We start from the raw sequence: 25,484 nt of genomic DNA, 5'->3' as shown, positions 1-25,484 counted from the left end.
TTGTTGGAAAATGTATTCACAAACTGACTTTTTTTTGAAAGCATATAGGCTACGTCTTCAGGCCAATTCAAACATTAAATGTATGTCTGTAAGATGATGTTATGCTGAATGCCACTGGGGAAAATGCTAAAAAATAATAATAATAAAAAACATAAATATTTGCCTACGTTTATTGAATCGAGTAGCCTGGATAATTTTTTTTACAAAAGTTCAGAAAATTTGATTTGTAAAAGATTAATACAATAATTATACACCCAATGGCAGTGTAAGTCCATGGCCGTGCTGATGAAACGTTATAGATGTTTATGAGTTTAAAGCCCGTGGGAAGCTTTCTCCAGAGGTGTCAAAAGAAGAGGAAATGCCATCCGACTCGACGCCAGGACAATGGGTGTTCATAAAATAGCGTGAAAGCGTCATCTAGGCGACAAAACTTCCGGTAAAAATGGTTGAGATTTCATAGGAACAACAAAACCGTTCTGTAATTATTTTTATTTAAAAAGCATCTGAACACCAAAATATGTGTACAAATGAAGACAGGCTTGAAACTTTAATATTCATCCAGACATGATTTAAACAGAAGTCTATAACATAACAGAATTTGTGTAAAACTTATACGCTGTAACATCTAGATTATCATTGTGTTTGATTCATAGTAAATGAAATAATGCAATTAAAATCACAATTACATAATTTGCAGGACATATTTTCCCCATTCTCTTAACAGCATTAAAGTTACAGATCATCACAGTGGTCTATGTATAATTTGTCCACATTTTCACGTTTTCCACCTGAAACAAAGTAAAATTGCAGTTTACTTAAATTTTGATTTAATATTGTAGTTGTATCATGTAGTTGGTTTGCTTGTTTGAATTTCATTATAAAAACAACTTTATACTTAACTTTATACTTATATTAGGTGTCCTTAACTATTATGCGTCTTTAACTAGTATGCTTACATATACATTATTGTGTTCATGTTGTATTGCAAAACAACTTTTCTGCTATTGAGGTGGGATATGGTTAGGGACAGGTTTGGTTATATGGTCAGGTTTAATTGTGAAAGTTATAGATCAACAGTGTAGTTATACAATTAACTATTGTAATGCATACAGTTTTTTATAAAAATAAATAAATAAATAAATACAATGTAAAAACATGTAGGCTACACAATAAGTGCTTTATATTAAATGTTTAAAACACAAACAGTACCTCAACAGCATGACCAGTATAGATGTCAGATAAGCATAGAGGCACGTCTGTATATGATAAATGAGGATCTCCAGCACAACTTGATGGGGATTCCTCTGTGTTTTTCCCAGCTGGCTGGAAACTATGTGCATGAATGAAATATTACAAAGTTTGAAAGTGAAAATGACTGACACATTCCTTAACACTCTTCATTCATATAGTTCCTGACCTTGGTGAGAAATGTGCATTTACACGTTCACTTAAGGATTGTGGGTTCTCAGGTTTACTCTGATCAATCTGGTGTATTGTAGGGTCCGGCTCTGGCTCTGCAGGGTCTCTGGTCTTTCGAATTTGGATGTTGTGAGAACATTCATGCTTCATCTCCTCAAAATAAAAAAGTTTTGATGTTGAGCAACATTAGATAAAGGAATAGATACCCCAAAATTAACATTTAGTCATCATTTACACATCTAAAGGCACAATTTTTGAAGTGAACAAAAGTGTGAATTGGATTTGAACATTAGTGACTATTAAGGGTCTAAACTCCTCAAAAAGGTAGGCCTACTGTTGAATTTCAGAAGACATAGAATATAGTGCATTAATCTTATGGACTAGTTTTGCTTTCATGAAACTTTTATGTTCTTTTTCTATTCTTTTATTTATCATTTGTTAAGATAAATCATAAAAACTATATCACTGGATTAAAAACAAAGCTCGGACATTCTGTCTTAAATTTCCTTTAGGGTTTCATGATGAAAGAAAACATGTCCAAACAACAAGAAGGCGAGTAAATTTAATTTAGTTGAAACTACTCCTTCTATAAAAAGTAAACTAATGTGAATTTGTAGTGCTGAGAAAGCTTGTGTTGTGTGACTAACCCATTCTTTGATGCTGAAACCATCTGTGCATTGTAAGCTCCATTTTCCATTTTTTGCCATGATTCTGCTCACATAAAAAAGTTATAATAACATAAAAAAGTTATAATAACATCAAATATCCATACATTTAAATTAGATGATGAACATGTGTAAATTTCTCACCTCTGGGTGTCAGCCATGTGAGAAAGCGAGAGGTTGTGCATTAGTCTCATTTTGTGGCTGATGTCAGTAGTCTTTGTCTTGAACAGTGGCTCATGGGTTCTCTGTTATGATGAAAACAGAGAAACATGGACACATAATCCAAACCTGTGCACCAAACTGATAGCCCTATATTGTATTGATTTCCCCCTGGAGAGGGGTGTCTGCTACATAAATAAATGTGAATGTAGGTACCCCAAAAAGAAAGTTAGAGCTGACTTTTTCCAGGAAGGTGGACTGCAGAGTGAAAAACTTTGGCACTTTGAGCTCCCGAGCGAAGATCTGTGGAAACACTGCATATACAGTATATACAGTATATATATATATAGTGCTGTGGAAGTCTTAGGCATGTTAATAGTTTCACCCCAGAAAAATAGTTTTAAGCCATATTTTTTACTCTATTGTGTCAGTAGGAAATATCAGTCCCACCATCATCGAGTCTGTGTGTGATTTCAAATTGAGACAGACTAAATCCAGAAGAACTGCGGCAACATCTCCAAGACGCTTGAAGAAATCTACGTGCAAAGCTACAGTACTGTGAAAAGTTTTAGGCACTTGTGTAAAAATGGTGTGAAGTCAGGATGCTTTCAATAACAATGTCATAAATAGATTTTAATTATCAATGAACTTCTATTAACTAAATCAAATCAATATTTGGTGACCACCCTTTGCTTTTAAAACTAGCATTTGTCCTTACACTTGCACATAGTTTTTCAGGAAGCTTTGCAGGTAAGTTTCTTCAAGCATCTTGGAGACGTTGCCGCAGTTCTTCTTGATTTAGTGCGTCTCAGTTTCTTCCCGTAATGTTCATTCAACATAAATAGGAACTGTTTTTTTGTGTATTCCTTCATTGGTGATTATTCATCACTTCCATGGGTTATATGATATCAGTGGGATGTATCAGTCAGAGGTGACAGCACAACAAGTGTCATCTCTCTCAGTTGCTGTGCCACTCTATGCACCTCACAACCTTTCAAGCCACACAATGTGTCGTCTCACACCCTGAGGTGACAGGATTTGAGCGAGCGAGCCATCTGGGACAGCTGAGCTGTTGATTTAGGTGCTTATTCCCACACGTCACAAAATGAATGATGTTAGGTGGACCTCACGTCTACAGCTTCTACACAACAGCAACAATTGCAGTGGTAAAGCCTTGACTGTTAGTCATGCATATGCAAGCACATTGTAATGTAAGTGGAGAACAGGTGTAACATTTATTAAAATCCCTGTAAACCAAAGTGAGAGTGACATTAGATCACATTCAACTGTTTACATGAGAAGTAATGACGGATTTTACATGCCTACACTTACATACCTAACTACAAGAAGTCCAAAATTAGATTAGATATGGCTTTTATTTTTTTACTGGGCTTATTCATTTTTTCATTAATTTATTTAAAATAAAAGACACATGTGCAGACTATGGGGAAGCGTCCGTGGAACCCAGTGTCTGAAGCACTTTTGATCACCCGTGTGTATAAAAGGGACCCTGCATTACACATCATTAACTGTGTTGTCTTTAGTAAGCCACTTCGTTTGTGTGGATGTGAAGAGTGTCTGTTTAAAAAAAAAAAATAGTAAAATGACAACAGTTTAGACCATGCTTGTCACTGTCACTCGTGGTCGTTCAGACAAGCAATTCCTTAAAGAAACACGCCGACTTTTTGGGACTTTAGCTTATTCACCGTATCCCCCAGAATTAGATAAGTCCATACATACCTTTTTCATCTCCGTGCGTGCTGTAACTCTGTTTGACGCACCCACCGCTAGCCTAGCTTAGCACAAAGACTGGATGTAAATGGCTACAGCTAGCATACTAATCCCAATAAGTGACAAAATAACATTTTCCTATTTACATGTTGTGATTTGTATAGTCAAGTAGTGTACAGATAACAAGGTTATATGAGACACAGACATCTTTTAACTGTATAAATATTGGGAACTATATTCTAGGAAGGCGAAGCACTGCTACTTGGGCGGAGTGATTACCGCAGCACCTGAGACACACCGTGCTGAGGAGCAGAGAGTTCGCTCAGAGTTGGAGTAATAGAGTCAGCAATTACTAGATAGTATAAGCATAGTTTACAATCAAGTGTGTTTGCTTTATTGTAAAGAGCTGCGACAATAAACAGGAGAGACTAGGTAATACCATGATGTTTCATAGAATTCCAATCAAAAACGCTGACCTGAAGAATCAATGGCTTGCTCTGGATATCGATCCAAACACACCTGAAGAGAAGAGATCATCAAGGACCATCGTGTTTGCTCATTACATTTTACTGAGGACGACTATTTTGAGAAAATATAATTTGCCTCATGGACCATGAAACGTGTGCTGAAGGATACGGCCATCCCATCGATAGCACAGACGGGACAAAGTGGATCACCTGTGGCTGCAGTAAGTGTTCCGTTATGTTTTTAGATGACTAGCCTACTGTAACAGTGCCATTAGCTAGATCTAATGTAACGTTACTAACACTATTATATGAATAGGGTGGTAACTACTATTGCAGTTGTTCCCGGGCTCCATGTATCCCCTGTGATGTTAGTATTGTGTTGTCATGAATGCGCTCTATCGCCCCAGTAACAAATGAGCGGAGCTAGAGTTTAACTTAGTCATGTTGGTTTTGTTGACGGAAGAAACAGCGGTGCGTCTCAGGTGCTGCGGTTATCACTCTGCCCAAGTAGCAGTGCTTCGCCTTCTGAGAATATAGTTCCCAGTATTTATACGGTTAAAAGATTTCTGTGTCTCATATGACCTTGTTATTTGTACAATCTGCGACTATACAAATCACAACATGTAAATAGGAAAATGTTTGCGTTATTTTGTCACTTATTGGGATTAGTATGCTAGCTGTAGCCATTTACATCCAGTCTTTCTGCTAAGCTAGGCTAGGCTTTGCGTCAGACAAAGTTACAGCCAAAAAAGTCGGCGTGTTTCTTTAAGTGTCATAAATATTCCATTCTGGTGAGCCTTCCATTTCTCCCTGACATGCAAACTGGGGTGTTGGGCTAGTGGAGAAAAACGTATTCCGCTCGTGTATTTAACTCAGCACGGGTAGAAGATCCCCTGGGTTGGGATCAACAAAGAAGGCTCCTGTTTTGCCTTCTAAGCCATGTCAAACAACATTGTGGCTGTTGGGCGAATGCGGCGGAAGGTCAGGCTGGTGGAGCCCTACCAAACAGACTTATTGAGAGAACTGGATCAGGGCGAAGGGTTGTCTCCTGAGGCAGTTAAGTAGCTGCGTAAAGCTACAGATCTAGCCCTCCGCACCACTAAGCAGATGGCCCATGTCTATTGCTACTATGGTGTTGACAGAAAAGCATCTGTGGCTGAACCTGTCGAGCATAAGGGGAAAAAAACAAAAATATTCTCCTCGATGCTCCGCTAGACCACTAGACTCTTCTGAATTGCCATTGAGACAGTAGTGAAGAAGTTTAGAAAGACGAGGACTCTATCCTCTGCCTTCAGGAAATGTATTCCTTGCTGGGTATAGGCTCTTTCTAGCCCTCTTAACCCTTTGCCAGGAAGAAAGGCGCTGTGCCAGGAGGAAGCCGAAATCCAACTAAGAGGGTGCATAACAGATTATATATTGCCGCTACAAATGGTCGTTTGTGGGGACCAAGATAATGTTAACACCCCCCAAACCACCTTAAGGAAGAGCTTGACAGATGAGAGTTGAGGTGGACTAAATTGCAAGAAGCTCCCCACTCTCTCATCTGTTGCCCTCCCCAATGTATCCATCCCGGGGGAAAACATTTGATCATAGCGATGTGGATATGTTTGCATGTGCTCTGTAATTTGGCACTCCAGTGAAGTCACATCACATTTATTTATATAACACTTTATACAATACTATAGATTGCTTTAAAGCAAGCAGGTTATGTTTATTAAACATGAAATACGTTAACACCTTTAAATGGAAGTAAAACTAAACAACAATTTCTACTATAAAGCAGCTTTGCATTGTGTTTATATTTTTACACGCATCTGATCTTGACGGACTGAACAAAATAAATTAACTAGAGAAGATGGCAATCTGTTTCAAACTCCTAAAATGTACCCAAAACAAATTTTGCTTTAGTCTGATTTTGACGCCACACCAGTTCATTCTCCGATTTGGCTTTAAGTATACTTGGGCCTTCAGAGACACAAATTAGAGTCTGACCTGAAACTTTACGAAGTAATTTCTTGTGTCTCCCCATTATTAATAAAAATAAATTTTTTTGCTTAAAATATGAAATACTGTTTCTCTAATACAATAAAGTATTCAGCTCAAAGACAGCCATAGTAAAACAGATATTTTCTCATGCAAGTATACGTGAGAGATGTTTGGATGTCTTCTAAAGGGCTATATTCTCTCACACATGCAAACAATGTCTGTCCATGTGATGGATGTCTGGTACCTTTTTTCCCATGTGATTCTGACTGTGTTTTCTTATGTGATGACACCGTAAATGGGCCGTAGAGCCGATTAATACCCCTGACTACTGGTCCTTCCCAACTCTGTTTGCCATCCCCTATCCCTCTTCCAGACCCATGCTCTGTTTGCACACATCCACTATGACAGGGAGGTGTGAGAAAAATGAACCTTTCGTGTGTTTCTGCAGGTTCCACTCACATCCCAGATTTACTCCTCCTACTCTTCAACCTCCTTACCTCGCCTCTATGCGGTCTGAACTGGTGTCTTGCTGTCAACTTTAGTCTACCTAAATGCTAGTTTTCACATAGCAGGCAACTAAAAAAACCTGATATACCCTAGATTTTAGGTAAAAATGTTTACTGTAAGAACTCCTAAAGCTTTCAGTTAAGCTAGTCCTTTTGACTTTTTGTTTACTTCCAATATCCCAAAGAGTTCTACTAAGAGTTCAGTTGACTTAAGAAACATTTTTTACATCTATCAAAGTATTCTAAGTAAATAAGTCTTCTATAAACTTAAGCTTTATTTATTTTTTTTACATTTAGACTTTCAGACAAAACTTTTTTAATAACTTTAATATTTTAAAAGTATGAATGATGTGCTGGATTACTTTCTAGACTTCACAGACCAACACTATTAACCCTCTGGGGACTGAGCCCTTTTTAGTCTGGCTTCTCTATTTTTACATTTGGGCTTATACACTATATGTAATGGAGAACACTATGTGTTTGGTATCTACAGATTCAGAAGACCCTAAGCTAACATAAGCATGCATGTAATGTGTTTATAATGGAAGTATGAGTGAAAAATGTACAATAAACTAGAGAATTTCAAAAATGGAAATTCGATTTTTGTCATTTATTTCTGAAAATCACACATCACACAACAATAGTGAACAGTTTTTGAACAAAAAATATATTTTTCAAAGCCTTTGCTTGACAGACATGTGTAATTGTTAAATAAAATGAGTAAAGAACAATGAAAAATCTAACTTTATTAACAAATAGTCCCAGGCGTTTTTCTTAGGAATGCTTAGAATTTTCCTAGCAATGCTTTCTCCTCGTCACTCTCCAGTAATTATTCCAGAGCCTGTTCCACCGTAAATCGTTTACTGCTTGCCTTCATAAAAGTGCAAAAACAATCAATAATGCTATAATTGTTTATATATATATATATATATATTATAATTATTCTGTCTCTCTCTCATATAAATCTCAGCGCGCTCTCGCTCTGTAAAGCCTTGTTTATACTCGACGCGTCTGTTCGCTTTCTGTCGTCTCCTCCACTCGACACTGTTTGCGTTATAACCCTTACTATATAGTACCACCCCTTGCAAGGCTACAGAGTCCTCCGATTTGCTAGAATACGTCATGGTAAACTTCCCCTGATTGGGTAAGAAAAATATTCCTCCATCGGCAATTTTTCCATTGGTTGTTGCTCGTGAATCTGCCAAACAACATCGATTTCATTGGCTTTTGACGTAGTGGTATTGCGCAACAAGGAAGTGTGTATACAAGCCGTGTAAGTTATCACTGTTTTCAGCTGAATCTGAGGAATATGGCAAAAAGACCGCACCTCTCTATCATTAATAGTTTTTAAGATAATTACACATTTGTAAAAGTATGGCATTTTGGGCGGTACCGCCCAATCCGTCCCCAGAGGGTTAAACACATTGTCAGCGTGGGGGTGCAAAAAGGTATAATTAAAAGTGCTGGATGTATTTGTAAGCAGTTTTCTTTAATCAAAATAAACTCAGGATTGCACTTCTTAGGCTCCACCACCAAAATTATAGCGAGATCTGACAAAGACTAGAAACTGAACAAGATAATTAACAAGACCGGTGTACACATGAGGGCAAATCAAATGGGGGGATGACTGACAGAAGTGGAGCTTGTGGAGGTGGAGACCCAGGTGGAGTCGAAGAGACCGGGCGACACCAAAAGATCCTGGAGGCCGAGGCGAAGGTGCGGGGATGGGTGGCCAAGGTAAAGCCTGGGGGCCGAAGGACTAAGGCGTAGCCAGTGCAACTAAGGACTGAGTTGGAGCTGGATGGAAGGAGGAGCCCGACGGAACCAATGGGGTTGAGGGACGAGGTACAGCTGGAGGCTCGGATGTCCATGGCGAAAACGATGACTGGCCAAGTCAGAGCCAGAGGGACGAGGAAGCCTGGTGGAGCCATAAGGATGACGTCCCAGGTGGAGTTGAGGGAGTGAGGAGCCAAGGTGTAGCAGACTGATCGACGGGCTGAGGTGGAGTGAGAGTTTAGAGGGTCGAGTAGAGGATAGAGGGTCGACAGACCAGGGCGGAAACCCAAGGCGGAATCGAGCTAATAAGAGGGGACAGTGAAGGAAGAGCCGAAGGGCTGAAGGGAGCCAATGGAGACAGGGAAGAAGAACTGGATGGCACCGGGCAGAGGGTTACAAGACGGCCTCCCTGGCTGTGACAGGGCAGGCAGAGAGTTAAAAAACGACCTCCTTGGCAAATACAGGACAAGCAGAGAGTGAAAGACGGCCTCCTTGGCTGTGACAGGACAGGCAGTAATTTCAAAAACTGCCTTCTTGGCAAATACGGGACAGGCAGAGAGGTAAAACACAACCTCCTTGATCGATAGGGTACAGGCAGAGAGTTCAGAAACGGCTTTCTTGGCCAAAATGGGACACGCAGAAGATGTGGGAGGCAGAGTATGAGCATCACCAACCACACTGATATGGTGCTATTCAGCGTAACAGACTTGGTACTAGGTGACAAAACAGACATGGTGCTGGGCGACGAAACAGGCTTAGTGCTAATCCTTTCACTCTTATCTGTGATTACAATGTGCTTCAAATTCAGCACATTCACTGCAGCCTTAGTACTTTGAGCGGAGCTCCACTCCATTCTCTCCCATTCCTACTGGAACAGACACAGGGACTTTCTCACACACCTGGTCAGAGTCCTTTTTTGGCCCTAGCTCTTGGACAAGGGTAGCCATAGGAGAATTGAGGGTCGGCTCACGCACCTAGTCAGACAAGGCACTTTTCGTCTCTGGCTTCTGGCTCACCCCCATGCAGGGATTTGGCTCATGCATCGTGGCAGGCTCACCATGATGCTTGTTTCACACTGGATGTGTATTTAAAGAGCGGAAGCAGCACACACCCATTGTGCTTTCACACTGGCAGTGTTTGTCATGCAGAGCTAAACCGGGGCTTGTGTTCTGCAAATACAGATGAGTATCACCCATTGTCACCTTTCTCAGGTGTTCTTCTCTGACCACTGTCACGTGCTTTGATTGGGCAGCATAGTCCGTGAGGGGCTGCCACTTTACTTTCGTTTTGTTCTTTATGTTTATTTTATTGTTAAAGTTAATGTTCGCTGGTTCCCACCTCCTTCTTCCCTGAACTTGAACTTTGTTAGATTGGTGCTGAAACCAGAGAAGAAGGAGGAACGTGCTGTCAAAGAGCTAGCAGGGCAGGGCACGAGCAACAGAGCGAGGTCGGTGACACGAGTGCTAATGTGCGACAACTGCATGCCACACCATTATTGAGTCCACGGAGGAGCAATGATAAAAGGAGGAGTGACGACAGTGAAGGACGAGAGAGGACGAGGCCTGGGATATTCATGTTGGTGTTGTTGTTTTAGTTTGTGGCAGTTACCCATGAGGGGCTGCCACTTTACTTTTGTTTTGTTGTTTATTTTAATTTTATTATTAAAGTTATGTTTAATGTTCGCCGGTTCCTGCCTCCTCCTTCCCTGAACTTAAAATTTGTTACAGTGAGGTTTACAGGGGTGAATTTAACAGAGGTCAGTTGGAATGAGATGGATGTGCAGGTCAAATCTCCTGGCCTCAAGAGGCACACTAGCGCATCCATGCTGAGTATCACGTTTCAAGCCCAGCTTGGAGCTTGCATGTAACAAAAGTCCTTGATGTTGCAAATTGATGAATTAAGAATTAAAAAAGACGCCAGAAAATAGACCAATCACAATTACATTGTGCCATTGAATTAATTGCAGAAGTTTAAAACTTTAACCCTCTGGGGCTGATGAACACGTCAGCGTGTTCTGGCACATTATTTATTTTCCTGATAAGAGCAAAATTAACTTAAAATACTCATTAATGTCATCAATGCCATTATTGGTCAGATAAGAGTAAGACATCATTCGAAACTGTAAAGTGTCTATTTTTATTTGAAAAGTGTTTTTATTTTTATTTTTAAAAAGATTTTAAACAAACCCTGCAACCAGAATGTTTGAGGATTATCAAATCAGTACTGTTGTAAACACTGTTTTTTGAGGAGCTTAAAAAGGTTAGCTTATGACATTAGGCTTTTTGGTTCCTATTTGGAACCTTTAAAAAAAAGAAAGAAATACAATATCTAGAATTCTTATTTTAATATGAATTCTTATTTTAAAAGTTCAATATAAAAGTCTCTAGTTATAAGTGTAGATGATTGTGAGGGTTATGCATGTTTGTGTGTGATAGAATGACAGAGAGCACGACTGCTGCAGGTGTGTTTGCCTCCATGTTCCTGCTTACTGGGATCAGAGACACTTGTGGTTTGACACTTACTTCAGGAAACATGAGCTCAGTTTCGTCTTGTCCCCGGGTCTGTTTGCCCTGCAGTTGGAAAGCATTCACCCCTCCTCCACCCCCTCTCAGGGAGACTGGCATCTGTGAAGAGAGCAGACATTACAAACAGACACAATTTATAACTCAGATTTCACTTCAACACCACGTTGAAAGTTATTTTTCAGTTTCATTAATCATCCTTTTAAATTTGCATTATTGAGGATGAACATAATGAACACAATGCCCTGTTGACATGGTTTTGCTTTTCTACTTCTCTCTGAGACAGATCTCCACCTCTTTCACACTTTGCAAGATGGCCAGATACATGAGCTATACATGCGAGCAATCCTTGAAGTGAGCATAGGATTATATGTTCCTAATTATGTGCTACTTCTCAAGCAGATCCTCGGACACAGCGCAACTCACACCCGATAACACTGCACACCCGGGTGAGGACACACTTTGTCTGCTGGGTGCAAACTGGCCCTCCAGAGTGATACAGTGCAGGAAAGTGTTTCCTCAAACCACTGTATAGCAGCTGAAAGACCTGGAACAAGCCTGTACACTAGACACCGACAGGGAGATTGAGAGTAAAATGAATTTGTGTAGGAAAGGAAGATTACATTGATGAATGATTTTAGCTATAAGAAAAGTCCACAAACATTGGATTCAAAATAAATGTTCTGGAGGAAAAACATGGGTGTGTAAGTGGACAAATAAAGTGGGAACAATTTGTTCTGTCTATTTCTCCTTTCAACTCAGTGATGATGGAGCAATGTTCCTCAGACAAATTTGACTGTCCATCCTGAAAATAAAAAAGTGTGAAATTCAACATAACAGATAGATGTTGTGACTCAGTGTCTCTCATAGAAACCAAACAATCTAAGGTAAATATAAAAAGAAATAGTCTCAAATGTATAATTTATAGATCTCAAAGCTGTGATTATTGTGGTTGTGAAGTTTGACAAGCTGTACAGAACTAAGTAACCAGCCTGCCACCTAGAACTTAGTAACAGTGACCCAGGGGAAAATCCAATTGCTCAGAGGTTGCTACGTCATAGCTCACAAGATGTTACAAATTTCTCTGTTAAAATGCTTTAGGGTAATAAAAATAGAAACAAACAAGACCATTGTTGGTGATAAAATCAGTGTGGATTAGCATATCACAAATAATTAGGTCTTGGAAGAACATGATGAGAAATGTGTAATTTCATGTTTTCATTTTTCATAGAAAACTCACAATAACAGACTTTGGTATCTTGCCAAACGGTGAACGTGATTTCATCAAACAAGTTCCTAGATCAGAAACTTTGTTGATCATTAAACAACATTCAAATTAACTAATCACATTTCAGGGACAAGTTTACAGTTTATGTCCAGTTTTAGGTTTACAAACAGGGTTGTGTGCTTCTACATCAATGTTATTCACATATCATTTCCCTCTGATTTTAGGGCTATGTTAGGGTTAAGTTTACGGCGGAATAGGGTTAAATTTTTGGACAGGAATATTTTTCAAGGATCAACAACATATGTTGATTCAGGAACATGTCTTACTGGGTAAAATCACAGTAACCCTTTGGAAACCTGACCATGGTTTTGGAATATTGTTGAAATCTATTTTGATTTCTTTCTTGGAAAGGTTGTTTAACCCTTAATCAGTGCTCAAGTGGGGTTTACGTTTTTGGTGTTAGGGGTCAGATAGAGGTTTGTGGAAAAACCTAGTTAAAGAAAAACGTTCAATGACCACATATCTCCAGTAGAGATCCATTGGGACTCATTTCATTTTCAATTCATTTTTCTTGATGCTTCAACTTCTCCTCACAACTTTATGATATATATTTTGTAAATATATATTTAAAAATTCTAAAATACATAAAAAATCTGTATTTTTGTCAAAGTTAGAATTTGTTGTTGTTGTCTGATATATTTTGAATTGTCTGCTTTTGCAAACTATTATACATAAATTTGCAGAAACGTTACAAGTCACCACTAAAAGTCATGACTGTAATCACATACTATTTATTTCATTAAATAGTTAAATAGTTAGAAAATTATTTAGCACAAATTATTTATTTTTTTAGAACAAGAGATGATTTTGAAAAAGTAAATAAAACCAATATAATACAAAACAAAACAACAGCACCAATAAACTGTAATGAACAGAAGTGAAGGGTACACAGAACAATAAATTGGACCTAGAGTGTGCTCTAGTATTACTCCTTCAATTATTTATGGAAATATTTCAGATATATGCCAGTTTTGTTGATTTTATTTGCCAATTTCTATAAAAATGCTTTGTGTTTATGCTCTAGGACCAGACCTTGATTTAAATGTAGAAATTTTCAGATTTATACTGGATTTATTAGATTTTTTTTTGACAAACAAAATGAAAAAAAGTAGGCTATTTTTTTTCATTTTCCCATTCATTTTCAATGTGGGGTCAATCTGACCTTAAACAGTAAAACATTTTTTACACACCTTTAGAACAACCAAATCAAGCCCAGATTTTTTGTGCGTGTTTAGATAGATTATTTAGGCATAGTCACTGAGTCTCATGCCCCTGCGATGAAGGTAACACTTTTTAAAAATGAAGGAAAAGTCCAGTGGGGTCAGCTGGACTCCGAACACTGATTGGTCTAGGTCTAGGAGATCTTTCCCAAACAGTTTAACTCCTTCCCTGACCTCCGGCATGATGTGACATCCCAGGCCAAATTGGTCAGTCTCTTTTGTGTGTGAAATGAATTAGACATTCTCCCCTGGGTGATGTTTGTCCATGATGTGCTGACTGAAGGAGATCCTCCTCCACTACTGTGGGTCATCTCACTGCTATGTGAACAATCAATTCTCTTTTCCCATTGAGTTGAGTTTAAAATGGCTGCCAGCAGAATGTGAGTTTGTGTAAGGCCAGCAGTGCAAACAGCATGGAGAGAGAAGAGAGTTGCAGGCCTTTTCAATCCCAGCAATATTTGAAATAGTCTAAATAGAGGCTAATTTCAACGTTTCAGAAAATTAACTGAAACCGTTTTTGTAAAAATGAGTAGCTAAGAAATGCAAAGCAAAGACAGAAGGCAGAAAGGCAAAGGTCAGTGATTTATTGAATGAGCAGAAACTTACATGTTCATGTTGTGCTGTGGAGTCATCAGGTGTGATCTGAAGTTTCGGTAGAGATCCAGACTTCTGGTTTAGCAGGTCCTTAAGAGTCACATCTGAGCTGAAATTACTGCTCTTCTCTGCTAGGATGAAATGTCAATGAAGTTTAAAATTGAAGTATAGCCAAAAAAAATGCATTAGAGTTGGTAAGTTTGATTTAGTTCCCTTTTCAGTACAAGTTTTTCCTATTTCAGTAAAATCTTACTGATCCAAAACTTGTGACTGGTAGTGTATACACTACCAGTCACAAGTTTTGGATCAGTAAGATTTTTTATGTTTTTAAAAGAAATCTCTTCTGCTCACCAAGGCTGCTTTTATTTGATTAAAAATACACACACAAAAACACCCGGTAATATTGTTAAATATTATGACAATTTAAAAAAAACTGTTTTCTATTTAAATATATTTAAAAATGTAATTTATGCCTGTGATCAAAGCTGAATTTTCAGCATCATTACTCCAGTCTTCAGTGTCACATGATCCTTCAGAAATCATTCTAATATGTGGATTTGATGCTCAAAAAACATTCATTATTATTATCAGTGTTGAAAACAGCAGTGTACAATTTTGTTTCAGGATTCTCTGATGAATAGAAAGTTCAAAAGAACAGCATTTACTTAAAATAGAACATTTTGTAACATTTAAATGTTTTTACTGTAACTTTCGATCAATTTAATTAATCCTTGATGAATAAAAGTATTTATTTCTTTTATTTCTTTCCCCCAAAAAAGAAAAGAAAAATTCTTACTGACCCCAAACTTTTGAACGGTAGTGTTTAATGCTACAAAAGCTTTCTATTTCAGATAAATGCTGTTCTTTTGAACTTTCTATTCATTAAAGAATCCTGAAATAGGAATGCAAATAACTGTTTTCAACATTGATAACAATGAGAATGTTCTTTTGAGCATCAAATCATCCTATTAGAATGATTTCTGAAGGATCATGTGACACTGAAGACTGGAGTAATGATGCTGAAAATTCACCTTTGATCACAGGACTAAATTACACTTTACTATACTGTATATTCACATAGAAAACAGTAATAATAAATTGTAATAATATTTCACAATATTACTGTTTTTTTTGTATAAAATAAATGCAGCCTTGGTGAGCAGAAGAGACTTCTTTTATCTCTCAATAATATATATATATATATATATATATATATATATATATATATATATTACCCATCACAAGGTATTACTACGGTACCTTGTCTAGAAAAACATTGTAATACCATTGCCAATTGCCTGTAGTTGCTTCTCTAGTTGACTTGTGCTTCTGTGTTGTTCCGCCCAGACCTTGAACACCTCCTGCTCCCTGCGGCTCTGAAGATACCCGAGTCGGGTCAGCTGTTTCTGCAGCTCCAGAACCTCATGAAGGCCAGATTAGAGATTACATTAGATGAGTAATCATTCACATTCATTCTTAAATCCAAAGAATATATCTTAGTTAATATCCATGGAGAGAGAAAGCGGAGTAATCCTGGTCTCACCAGGTAGTGGTATGTTTTAGGTAAACTCCTCAAGTATGCGTCCTTGTGTGTGAGGGTTGATCTGGTGACCCTCTGAATGTTGACAATCTTCTGTGACAGAAAGAGTAAATTGAGGATGGATAGAGAATGAACTTTGAAAAGGGAATCTCTAACTTGATCGCAGACACTGATAACAAATCTAGGAACACCTAGCAGCATTTTTGAAACTGAAGAGACACATGAGGTCTTTTTCTCTGGAGAAAAATCTGACATTTAAGCACAATTTGCTCGCCATTTAAAGGTGCTCTAAGCGATGTCGGGTGCATAACTTCTTGTTGACGTTTAAAGTATTGTCAAGCAAAACGTAGGCTAGCTCGACCCTACCCTCCTCCTCATCCGCGCACTAACCCCCCAAACCCTTCTTGTCTGTTATTGGCTGGAACAGTTCGTTTTGTTTCGTGGAGCGGGTTAGCCCAGTTTGTTTTTGTTGCCGTTTGTGGAGCCTGGGGTGTCTGCAGAGACCGCGTTTTTTACAGTGTGTTCAGGGGACAGGGATAGTGAGGAGATGTTTGCTGTATGTGACAAAAAATGTGTTGGCCTAAAAAAACACGTGACATCGCTTAGAGCACCTTTAAGAGTCAAAGAGAAACAACTGAGATTTCATTTGAGATTTTTTCCAATGTGTTGGAATTCCCATCCCGAGGTTGCAGAGAGGACCCGTGTCTTTCAGTAGAGCTGGGAACCCCCAGCATACAAAACAAATGAGAAGTAAACATGCAACCACAGGAAGCCATTAACTGCAACAGGGACCAATTAGGTCCCAGCAGGTGTCCATGGCTCGTCCTGTATCATCATGAAGTCTGGATAAAGTTTTTCGGCCTGAGCTGAGGAAACAACAGGGCAGTTTCATTTGCTCAGCAATTTGTACCAGGTTTCCAACTGGCAACCCATAAAGTCCTTTATAGCTCTCCCTTTGTCCTCCCCTCCAGTGCTGGTCATTAGAGGACACAATTACAGCCCACTGAAGAAGGCTTGCTTTTATAGGAGGAGATTGATAAGCCAAAGACCCCTCCTCCACATCCTTACCCCCCAGTTTCTACCTCTTATTGTCCTCAACCCAGACGGCCAAAATCAAAGTCAATCACAAGTCCACACCAACTACTTCCCCCATATTACAATGATGGGCTTCCTCAATCCTCTGGACTTCAGTAACACTTCAAAGTGGCTCTGGGAGACACACATCACACTACAATGGGTTGCACTGTGTGTGTGTGTGTGTGTGTGTGTGTGTGTGTGTGTGTGTGTGTGTGTGTGTGTGTGTGTGTGTGTGTGTGTGTGTGTGTGTGTGTGTGTGTGTGTGTGTGTGTGTGTGTGTGTCTGTGTGTGTGTCTGTGGTTATACAGTAGGTGCTCTAATATAGGTCAGGGAACTTAATGGAGTTGAATATCTTTGGCTCTAAATGTCCTTTTAGGAGGAATAAAAATACACACAAGAGACAATTAAGACAATTGTTGACTGACATTCAGTAGGAGTACAGACTAATAAATTCTATGTGGACAGTATAACTGACATTTATTTGATCTTGGGAGAACTTGAGGAAAATCATTTTGAGGGTAGGATCTCTAACTTTTGCAGACTTTGGTGTCTTGGCAAATAAGCACAGTCTGAGACATTGTTGATATTTCTTCTGAACTCTACAGGAGACACTTGTGAGATTAGTAGGATGCAAAAGTCTCAATTTGATCTAAATTTAATCGCTGTCTATGAAAACTTTTTTTCTCAGTTGTTTTTTCTTTTCTATGGGAGTTTAGCAATTTTCAGGGTCATTCAGCCACAGTAAGGAAATGAACACCATACAGTTGCTGGTAAGGTTTCAGTGGAGTACTGTCATGAATATTTCAGCACAGAGACTTTTTCTCCTTCTCTAATGGAGAGACAGGAAGCAGGTAACTTTATTTGAAATGTTAATGGCAGATGTAGATGATGTGCTTGTATGGTGTCCTCAAACGTGTGGAGATGTGTGTACGTGTCAGGTGGGTGTGATTGGCTTTGGCCTGAATGTCTACGAGCTCATTTCAGATGGTAGAGGAAGTTTGAGGCAGACATGTGAGTTTGGTTTACAACAACACCAGTAACAACATTCACAATGATAAACCCTGTGCAAAGAATGAAGAGAGCTTTGATTATACTAGTCCTACTATCCCGTGGATGTTCTGTAAGGAGAGGTGGGCTATATATCCAATCGCATAAAAGCTTGTTTTTTCGCTAGCAGTGAAAAAAACAAAACAAAAACCAAGCATTGATTCACGAACTATAGTTCTAAATAACCTAGTTCACACATAATTCTAAATGAGAACAATACATTTTAGTTTTGTCCACCATTTAAATACCATTATACTTACACTTCTATTGGCCAAAACAATATATTGATATTTTTAAATGTTACCTTTCCAGTTTTGCTGTTAACTAAAACTAAAACCATACAAAAACATGAATTACTTGAAATAATTAAAAAAACAGTTGCCAAGCAAACTAATTGCCAAAATAATAATAATAATAATGCATTACATTTATATGGCTATTTTCTCTGCACTAAAAACGCTTTATATGGGGGGGTGGGGGGGGGGGGGGGGTGTCTTCTCAACCACCATGTGCTTCCTTAAATATAAAGAGATACAACGGAAAACACAGGAAAACAATGCAACCTTTTCTATCAAAGTCTTCTTTTCTCAGCACTGCGTTCTACTGGCGAAATTTTTAACCGCTAGGCCTACTCTCGCTTTGTGCAAGAGTTTGTGTTTCTTGCTCTATAATGAAAACAATTTAGTAATAATTAGTCATTGATTCCAGGAAGGGTGTACCTTCTCTTTATGCCCTTCCCCGAGTCTGGAATTATCTGAATCAAGGGGCTTCCTCTCTTGCCTTTGTCTTTGAACTTTTTCCCTCAGTAATGTAGCATACTGATATGAAAGCATGTCTTTCAAGTGGTGTATTCTGTAGTATGTCTCTAGATGGCGCTAGAATGTAGGAGACAAAGAGAACAAAAGTATCAGCGTGTGACAGAACAAGAGCAAAAGAAAACAATTCATTTGTGAAACTGTCGTCAACTCTTTTATCCATACAGAATATTGATTCCTATATAATATGACTACCAATAAATAATTTGATCATTTAGTTTCATTGTTTAATTGTTGATTAGACTACTAAAAATGATATAGGCCTACTGGTATACACGAGGTAGGAGCTCTCAGAATATTTCCAGTTTACAAATTGTAATTATGAGCTATACGACTAGGTGAACGCTTTTGTTCTTGAAGATGAAATCTCAAAAATACGGTAATTACGATATGGCGTGAACACACATTATAGGCCTATATGTGCTCCTTTTAATGGCACATTTCTGGCAACCACAGCTACCAGTGTGAGTAATTAAACTGTAAAAGATAATCAAATAAATTCTTATTTTTTTACAGGGCAGCAGTGCAGTGTATATTGATACTAAATAAAGCGAGAAAAATAACTAGCACACTGTGGTCTTTTTCCACACATGTGAGGTTTCTAAATGGACTTTACTTTGTGTTTATGGTAATCCACAGAAACAGTTGACAGTGTTTGCACCTGGACCTTTGTTGGCATGCAGCTAGTCTTTCCATCATGGCATTTGGATAAGACTACTAATTGGGTTTATTATGTGCAGCTGCAATTTAATTCCAATTTAAGCAGGCTACCATAAATATTCTGGACTTTGAGAGTGAGTTGACATGATGTTTATTCTACGCTTCCATGAAGCACATCTGATTGTCTTTTGATTAGGAACAGAATAGGCCTAATGAAAGTACCTGATCTAGAAGAGCATTTCGTTTTCGTTCAAGGACTTGATCAGGATCCACAGCATAAGCAGAAGTCATTGCTATCGGTCCTGTTCTGCTGGGGTTTTGCTGTCTCCTCTTCTGACGGTCAGATAGACTGGCTGCCTTTTGGAGAGAGAAATCACACTTGGTTGACAAGACACAACAGCAGCTGTGCTCTTGTCTTCTCTTGTCACAGAGATCACAACACACCAGTGATTAATTGCATGGGTTTTCCGGAATTGGCCAGTAATCAGTATCAAATGGCAAAGAAATTAAGCTTGTACGATTGCAAAAGAGCGCAAATTACAGTAATAAGTCAAGTCAAGTCAAGTCACCTTTATTTATATAGCGCTTTTTACAATACAGATTGTATCAAAGCAGCTTCACAGTGATAACATGAAAATAATATAACAGAGTTTGTTTCTAAAAGTAAATTGAGTCAACATCCACCTTAAGTAAGGCAGATCAATAATATTATTGAATAATAAATGTCCCCAACTAAGCAAGACAAAAGACAAGGCAACAGTGGCAAGGAACCAAAACTCCATCAGGTGACAGAATGGAGAAAAAAACCTTGGGAGAAACCAGACTCAGTCGGAGGGCCAGTTCTCCTCTGGCCAACGAAGGAACAGTGCATGATTTATGATTTATAATAAGATTTATGATCTTGTGGCTAATAAGCCACAAGATGTTATTTGTGACTGATTTTTCCATGGCTAAAGAATATGGGTTTTAAATAATTTCACTATTTTGGTTTACTGGATGTTGCCATTTTTGTCCTGCACTGAAAACTTCTAAAATTAAAATGTTATGATTTAGAGAGCAAATGGTGATTTTTATTAAAAAATATTTTAGGTGTTTCTCTTTCTTTTTTCCTTTTTTTTTTTTTATAAATCAAAATGCAATATTTTTTTGGTGGGTCGATATGCATTTGGTAATAGAGTATGTCTTCAATGTCAGTCTTATTATTATTATTATTATTATTATTATTATTATTATTATTATTATTATTATTATTGTAATATCCCTTCCAAATCCAGTTCCTTAATGACATCATACTCCAGAAAGTGACATCATTTTTGTAAGCAAACAACAAAACATTGGTAGGTATTAGCAATGAATTTGATTAACTCTGTCATATTTAGGCTATAGTGTATAAGATAAGACTACAGAAACATATTGACAAATACGACATTATAAATACCACCGCAGAAACATTGCTAAGCTACGGACATGTTAACTGTTTGTAGAAAAGCTAGTTCATGCATTTATAACCTCTTGACTAGATTACTGTGATGCATTACTAGCTGGTTGCCCTGCATCCTCCATAAACAAGCTACAGTTAGTCAAATGCAGCTGCTAGAGTTCTTACGAGGTCAAGAAAATATGATCATATAACATCAATTTCTACACTGGTTATCAATTAAGTTTGTATCGATTTCGAAGAATTGCTTCTGACCTATAAACTCAATCTCAATTTCTTTATAAAGCACAATTTAAAAACAACCACAGTTGACCAATGTGCTGTACAATGTTCTAAGGCCAAAAACAATGCATACAAATAAAACAAAACAACAAGGGACATCACAAGTTATAGGCTACAGAGAAAAGAGCCGTTTTTAATTTTAATTAAAAAAATTGAATGTTGCTGCAGTTCTAATATAAATCGGTAAACTGTTCCAAAGTTTAGGTGTGGCTATGGAAAAGCTCGGTTACCCCTAGATTTTAACTTTGACTTTGGAACAGTAAACAGTTTTGACTTTGGAACAGTTGGCAGACCTAAGAGTTCTCAATGGATTGTGTGTACACAACAAGCCCGAAAGGTAAGAGGGGGCGAGGCCATTTAAACATTTTTAAAAGAGCAGAAGCACTTCATAGTCAATTCTAGTGCGGACTGGGTGGCAATGAATAGACATTAAAAACGGAGTAATATGTTCACGTTTGCGAACGCCGGTTAAAAGTCTTGCAGCTGCGTTTTCGACCAGTTGTAATATAGGTAAGTAGGAAGAATTGTTTATTCCTAAAAACAGGAAGTTACAATAGTCAATTCTAGAAGAAATAAAAGCATGGACAGCTGTACCAAAGTGCTTGAAAGGAAAACTCTAAATTGGTTTGCTTATCAAATTTAAGTGCACTATCAAATAAGACACAAGTTTTTTTACACACGATTATAAGGCCCTAAATGGTTTAGCTCCGATCTCCTATCGCCCTAAAATCCATCACACTCTTTAAGGTACGAAACACAACTACAACCTTTGGTTTTACCTAAGTCCACTAACGGAGGGAGAGCATTTTGCTCCTACACTCTAGAATAGCCTCCCTGATATTGTTTGGGACTCAGACTCAATATCCCAGTTTAAATTTAAAGACACATCTCTTTAGCCAAGCATTCAGATAATGTATCTCATAACCGTGTACTCCGTTATATCAGATCAAATGACACTTTGCTTAATGTTATGAACAGCAGCTATGCTAGTCATTTTCCATTTTCTTTTCTGTTTTATCTCAGGATGCCCATTCTGAGGTAACTAGAGTGTACGTCAGCTCCAGTTTGGATCCAGCCTCTCACGAAGACTTCAGATGCCCAACACCTGTGAAAATACTCCAACTCCTGCAAAGACTTCAGATAACACAAACTCTGAACCAACTTGCACCAATGCTTAAATTTCTATATAATTTATAATAACCGTGTGATTTATATATGTACATTTCTGAAATGAATTATTTGGACACAGTCACCTCTGATAACAGATCACTCTAAATTGTAATGTAGACATATGCATTTTCTGTAAAGCTGCTTTGAAATCGAAACAAATTTAAATTGAATTAAAATCACACAAACATAAATTTTTAGTTTAAGTTTTTGCTGCAGAACAGAAAAAAAACTGGGCTTTCTTAACCTAAAACACCTTAATGTCTTATTGCTTTTAAAAATGGCACCAACATCAATATGATAAAAGGCCAAATACTGTATTATCTTTTTTTTATTGTAAGAACTGGAATAAATATCTTTTTCCATAAGTAATATAAGCATCTTGGTGTAATATAGAATCATCATTCATGGGTGTGTCCTTTTACTTCATGTGTAGCTTATACAATCAGAATTTAGGTAATGGATGTGACAATGTTGATATGTTTGGTCTTGGAGGAACAGTTCTGCTACGCTGCTGCGGTTATTGCTGCTGCAGCAGAGCGAGTATGGGACTTGCTACTGCCAATACATGCACAACACGCTGATGCTATTCAAAAAGGCATACGTGAATTACCCATAGCAGATCTATACAGGTGGAGTTGGGGAAGGTGAAGGGTTTCTGAAAGCACACAGCACTATTATTGCAAATGCTGACCAAGTAGGCCTATTTGAAGGTTGAGCACGTGAGATTGGCTACTGATCCAGCAGGAACCAATCAGCTCTGCCCTATTGAGAATGATGTGATTGCAAGCAGACTAAGATAAGGATCTATCAGCCTGTGCCATCTAGAGTTTCACGAGTTCACACTTACATATAACTAGATAGAGAAAAGGATATAGAAATTTGGCGTGCTGTCCGAGGGCAGGGCTCCGAGCTAGAAATTTGCCACAAACCCGGGGTGCTTCTCATAAGTTGTGCATCCTCGTTTCCTTTCCTCGCTTCCTTTCCTCGCGTCTCAGCTCCACCCCCTGTAGGATATGAGGGAAGGATGCGAGGAAAGAAAACGAAGACGGAGGAATCGAATGAAAGCTTTTTTATACATTGGAATACTTGATCACTCGAGCGTCACATTATAGCGTCATCAGCAGCGTTCAAAGTATCTGCCCTCATGTTGTTGAAGTATGCTTATTTAAGAAATTCATAAATAATAATAAAGCAAGATACCCTGTTGAAATATGTGAGATATGTCGTTGATATAAACTGCAAAGGTAAAGAATAAATTAAAATGATTGTGACCGATGTGAAGGGGGAGGAGAATTGATACGTGCGTAACGTTTAGTCAATAAAACACTTCTGCATAGGATACACGTACCTGTGTATCCTCGCTCATGACTCCTCTGGAAGCCTCCTCGATCCTCGCCTCCTCGGGGAGCCATAGGGTGCTTCTCAATTCTTATTTGTGCATCCTTGTTTCCTTTCCTCGCTTCCTTTCCTCGTGTCTCAGCTCCACCCCCTGTAGGTTGTGAGGGAAGGACGCAAGGAAAGAAAAGGAGGACGGAGGAATCGAATGAAAGCTTTTTTTATACATTGGAATACTTGATCACTCGAGCGTCACTTCACAACGCCATCAGCAGCGCTCAAAGGATCTGCCCTCATGTTGTTGAAGTTTGTTTATTTAAGAAATTCATAATAAATAATAATAAAGCAAGATATCGTGTTGAAATATGTGAGATGTGTGGATTATTTAAACTGCAAGGGTAAAGCATAAAATAAAATTATTGTGACCGATGTGAAGGGGGATGAGAATTTATACGTGCGTCACGTTTAGTCAATAAAACACTTCTGCATAGGATACACCTGTGGGTGCTTCTCAATATCCCTCCTCGTCTCCTCGCTCCTCTGTCCTCCATCCTATGACCCGGAAACCAATCAAGCACAGCCATCTTGAAGGATATCTCAATTCTCTAATTGCACCGCGAGGAGTCGAGGAACGAGTCATGAGCGAGGATACACAGGTGTATCTTATGCGGAACTGTTCCATTGACTAAACATGATGCACGTATACATTCTCCTCCCCCTTCACATCGGTCACAATCTTTTTAAATGATAGTTTACCTATGCAGTTTATATAAACCACACATCTCACATATTTCAACAGGGTAACTTGCTTTATTATTATTCATTATGAATTTCTTAAATAAACAAACTTCATCAACACAAGGGCAGATGCTTTGAGCGCTGCTGATGACGCACGAATGATCAAGTATTCCAATGTAGAAAAAAAGCTTTCATTCGATTCCTCCGTCCTCATATTCTTTCCTTGCGTCCTTCCCTCACAAACTACAGGGGGAGGAGCTGAGGAGCTAGGAAAAGAAGCGAGGAAAGGAAACGAGGATGCACAAATAAGAAATGAGAAGCACCCTGTGTATCCTCGCTCATGACTCCTCTGGAAGCCTCCTCACTCCTCGACTCCTCACGGTGCAATTAGAGAATTGAGATGTCCTTCAAGATGGCTGTGCTTGATTGGTTTCCGGGTCATAGGATGGAGGACAGAGGAGCGAGGAGACGAGGAGGGATATTGAGAAGCACCCCCAGAGTACTCCCCAATCCCAGGTTTGGGATAGGACTAGTTAGTGAAGAGATGGTGTGGTGGAGGGATGCTGGAAAACTGTCATAGAAGAGTTGACTAGATGAGCTCCTCCCATGATGATTAGATTAATTATCTGATAGTGCTTCTCCCGAAATTTGTTAATAAAACATAATTTAATGTCAAAACTTTGTATTTCACTTATATAATCAAATACACAGAGAGCCAGTAAACTTTTTGTTAGTCTCTAGCTTCCTAGAAACCTATTTTATGAGGCTGTTATTTGCCATCAGCTCAATATGCGACTCAATTCCCTGCTGTTGGCACTCACTTTTTTATGTAATACTGGCTGGCCTCTTGTGATGCTGGGCGCTTATTGTTGCACAACTCTTCCTGTGCATCACTGCCTAAGGAATGTTCTGGAAATATTGGATGGTACAACACTGGTAAAGGTTTGACATGTATTACATATTTTGAATTGATCAAAGGTTTCCAAAAATATGCAACTGGTGTCCTGTGAATTTCAGAAAAAGGTGGGGCTGGAGTTTCAACATAATTT

General features: G+C 38.5%; 1 protein-coding gene across 3 annotated transcripts; it reads right to left on the bottom strand.

Moving 5' to 3' along the window:
- Positions 1-474: 474 nt before the first annotated feature.
- LOC143753658 (uncharacterized) lies at positions 475-23,853 on the bottom strand. Of its 3 annotated transcripts, none has more exons than XM_077246253.1 (13): positions 23,711-23,853; positions 19,695-19,829; positions 18,717-18,872; positions 15,877-15,963; positions 15,619-15,754; positions 14,346-14,461; positions 11,232-11,333; positions 2,460-2,546; positions 2,229-2,329; positions 2,067-2,130; positions 1,418-1,569; positions 1,210-1,330; positions 475-788 (listed from the first exon to the last, which is right to left on the bottom strand). In XM_077246253.1, the coding sequence occupies exons 1-13, from the start codon at positions 23,726-23,728 to the stop codon at positions 753-755; spliced, it is 1,311 nt and encodes a 436-aa protein (XP_077102368.1). In that variant the 5' UTR covers positions 23,729-23,853; the 3' UTR covers positions 475-752. The 3 variants fall into 3 exon arrangements, with proteins under 3 accessions (XP_077102368.1, XP_077102349.1, XP_077102359.1); XM_077246234.1 differs by having other exon boundaries at positions 1,418-1,572; positions 15,877-15,966; positions 23,711-23,846; XM_077246244.1 differs by having other exon boundaries at positions 15,877-15,966; positions 23,711-23,840.
- Between the last annotated feature and the right edge of the window lie 1,631 nt (positions 23,854-25,484).

The sequence above is a fragment of the Siphateles boraxobius genome, unplaced genomic scaffold (assembly GCF_051911475.1).
Source record: "Siphateles boraxobius isolate OS27281-9 unplaced genomic scaffold, OSU_SipBor_1 104, whole genome shotgun sequence".
Lineage (NCBI taxonomy): Eukaryota > Metazoa > Chordata > Actinopteri > Cypriniformes > Leuciscidae > Siphateles > Siphateles boraxobius.
The sequence above is the reverse complement of the archived record's forward strand: the minus strand, read 5'-3'. Positions and strand labels throughout refer to the sequence as shown.

What these genes read in the sequence shown, in the direction of transcription:
- LOC143753658 (XM_077246234.1), bottom strand. An exon ending in CTAAAACATACCACTACCTG is followed by an intron (nt 15,755 to 15,876) that starts GTGAGACCAGGA and finishes GGCCTTCATGAG; the next exon opens with GTTCTGGAGCTGCAGAAACA. An exon ending in CACATGGCTGACACCCAGAG is followed by an intron (nt 2,131 to 2,228) that starts GTGAGAAATTTA and finishes TTATGTGAGCAG; the next exon opens with AATCATGGCAAAAAATGGAA.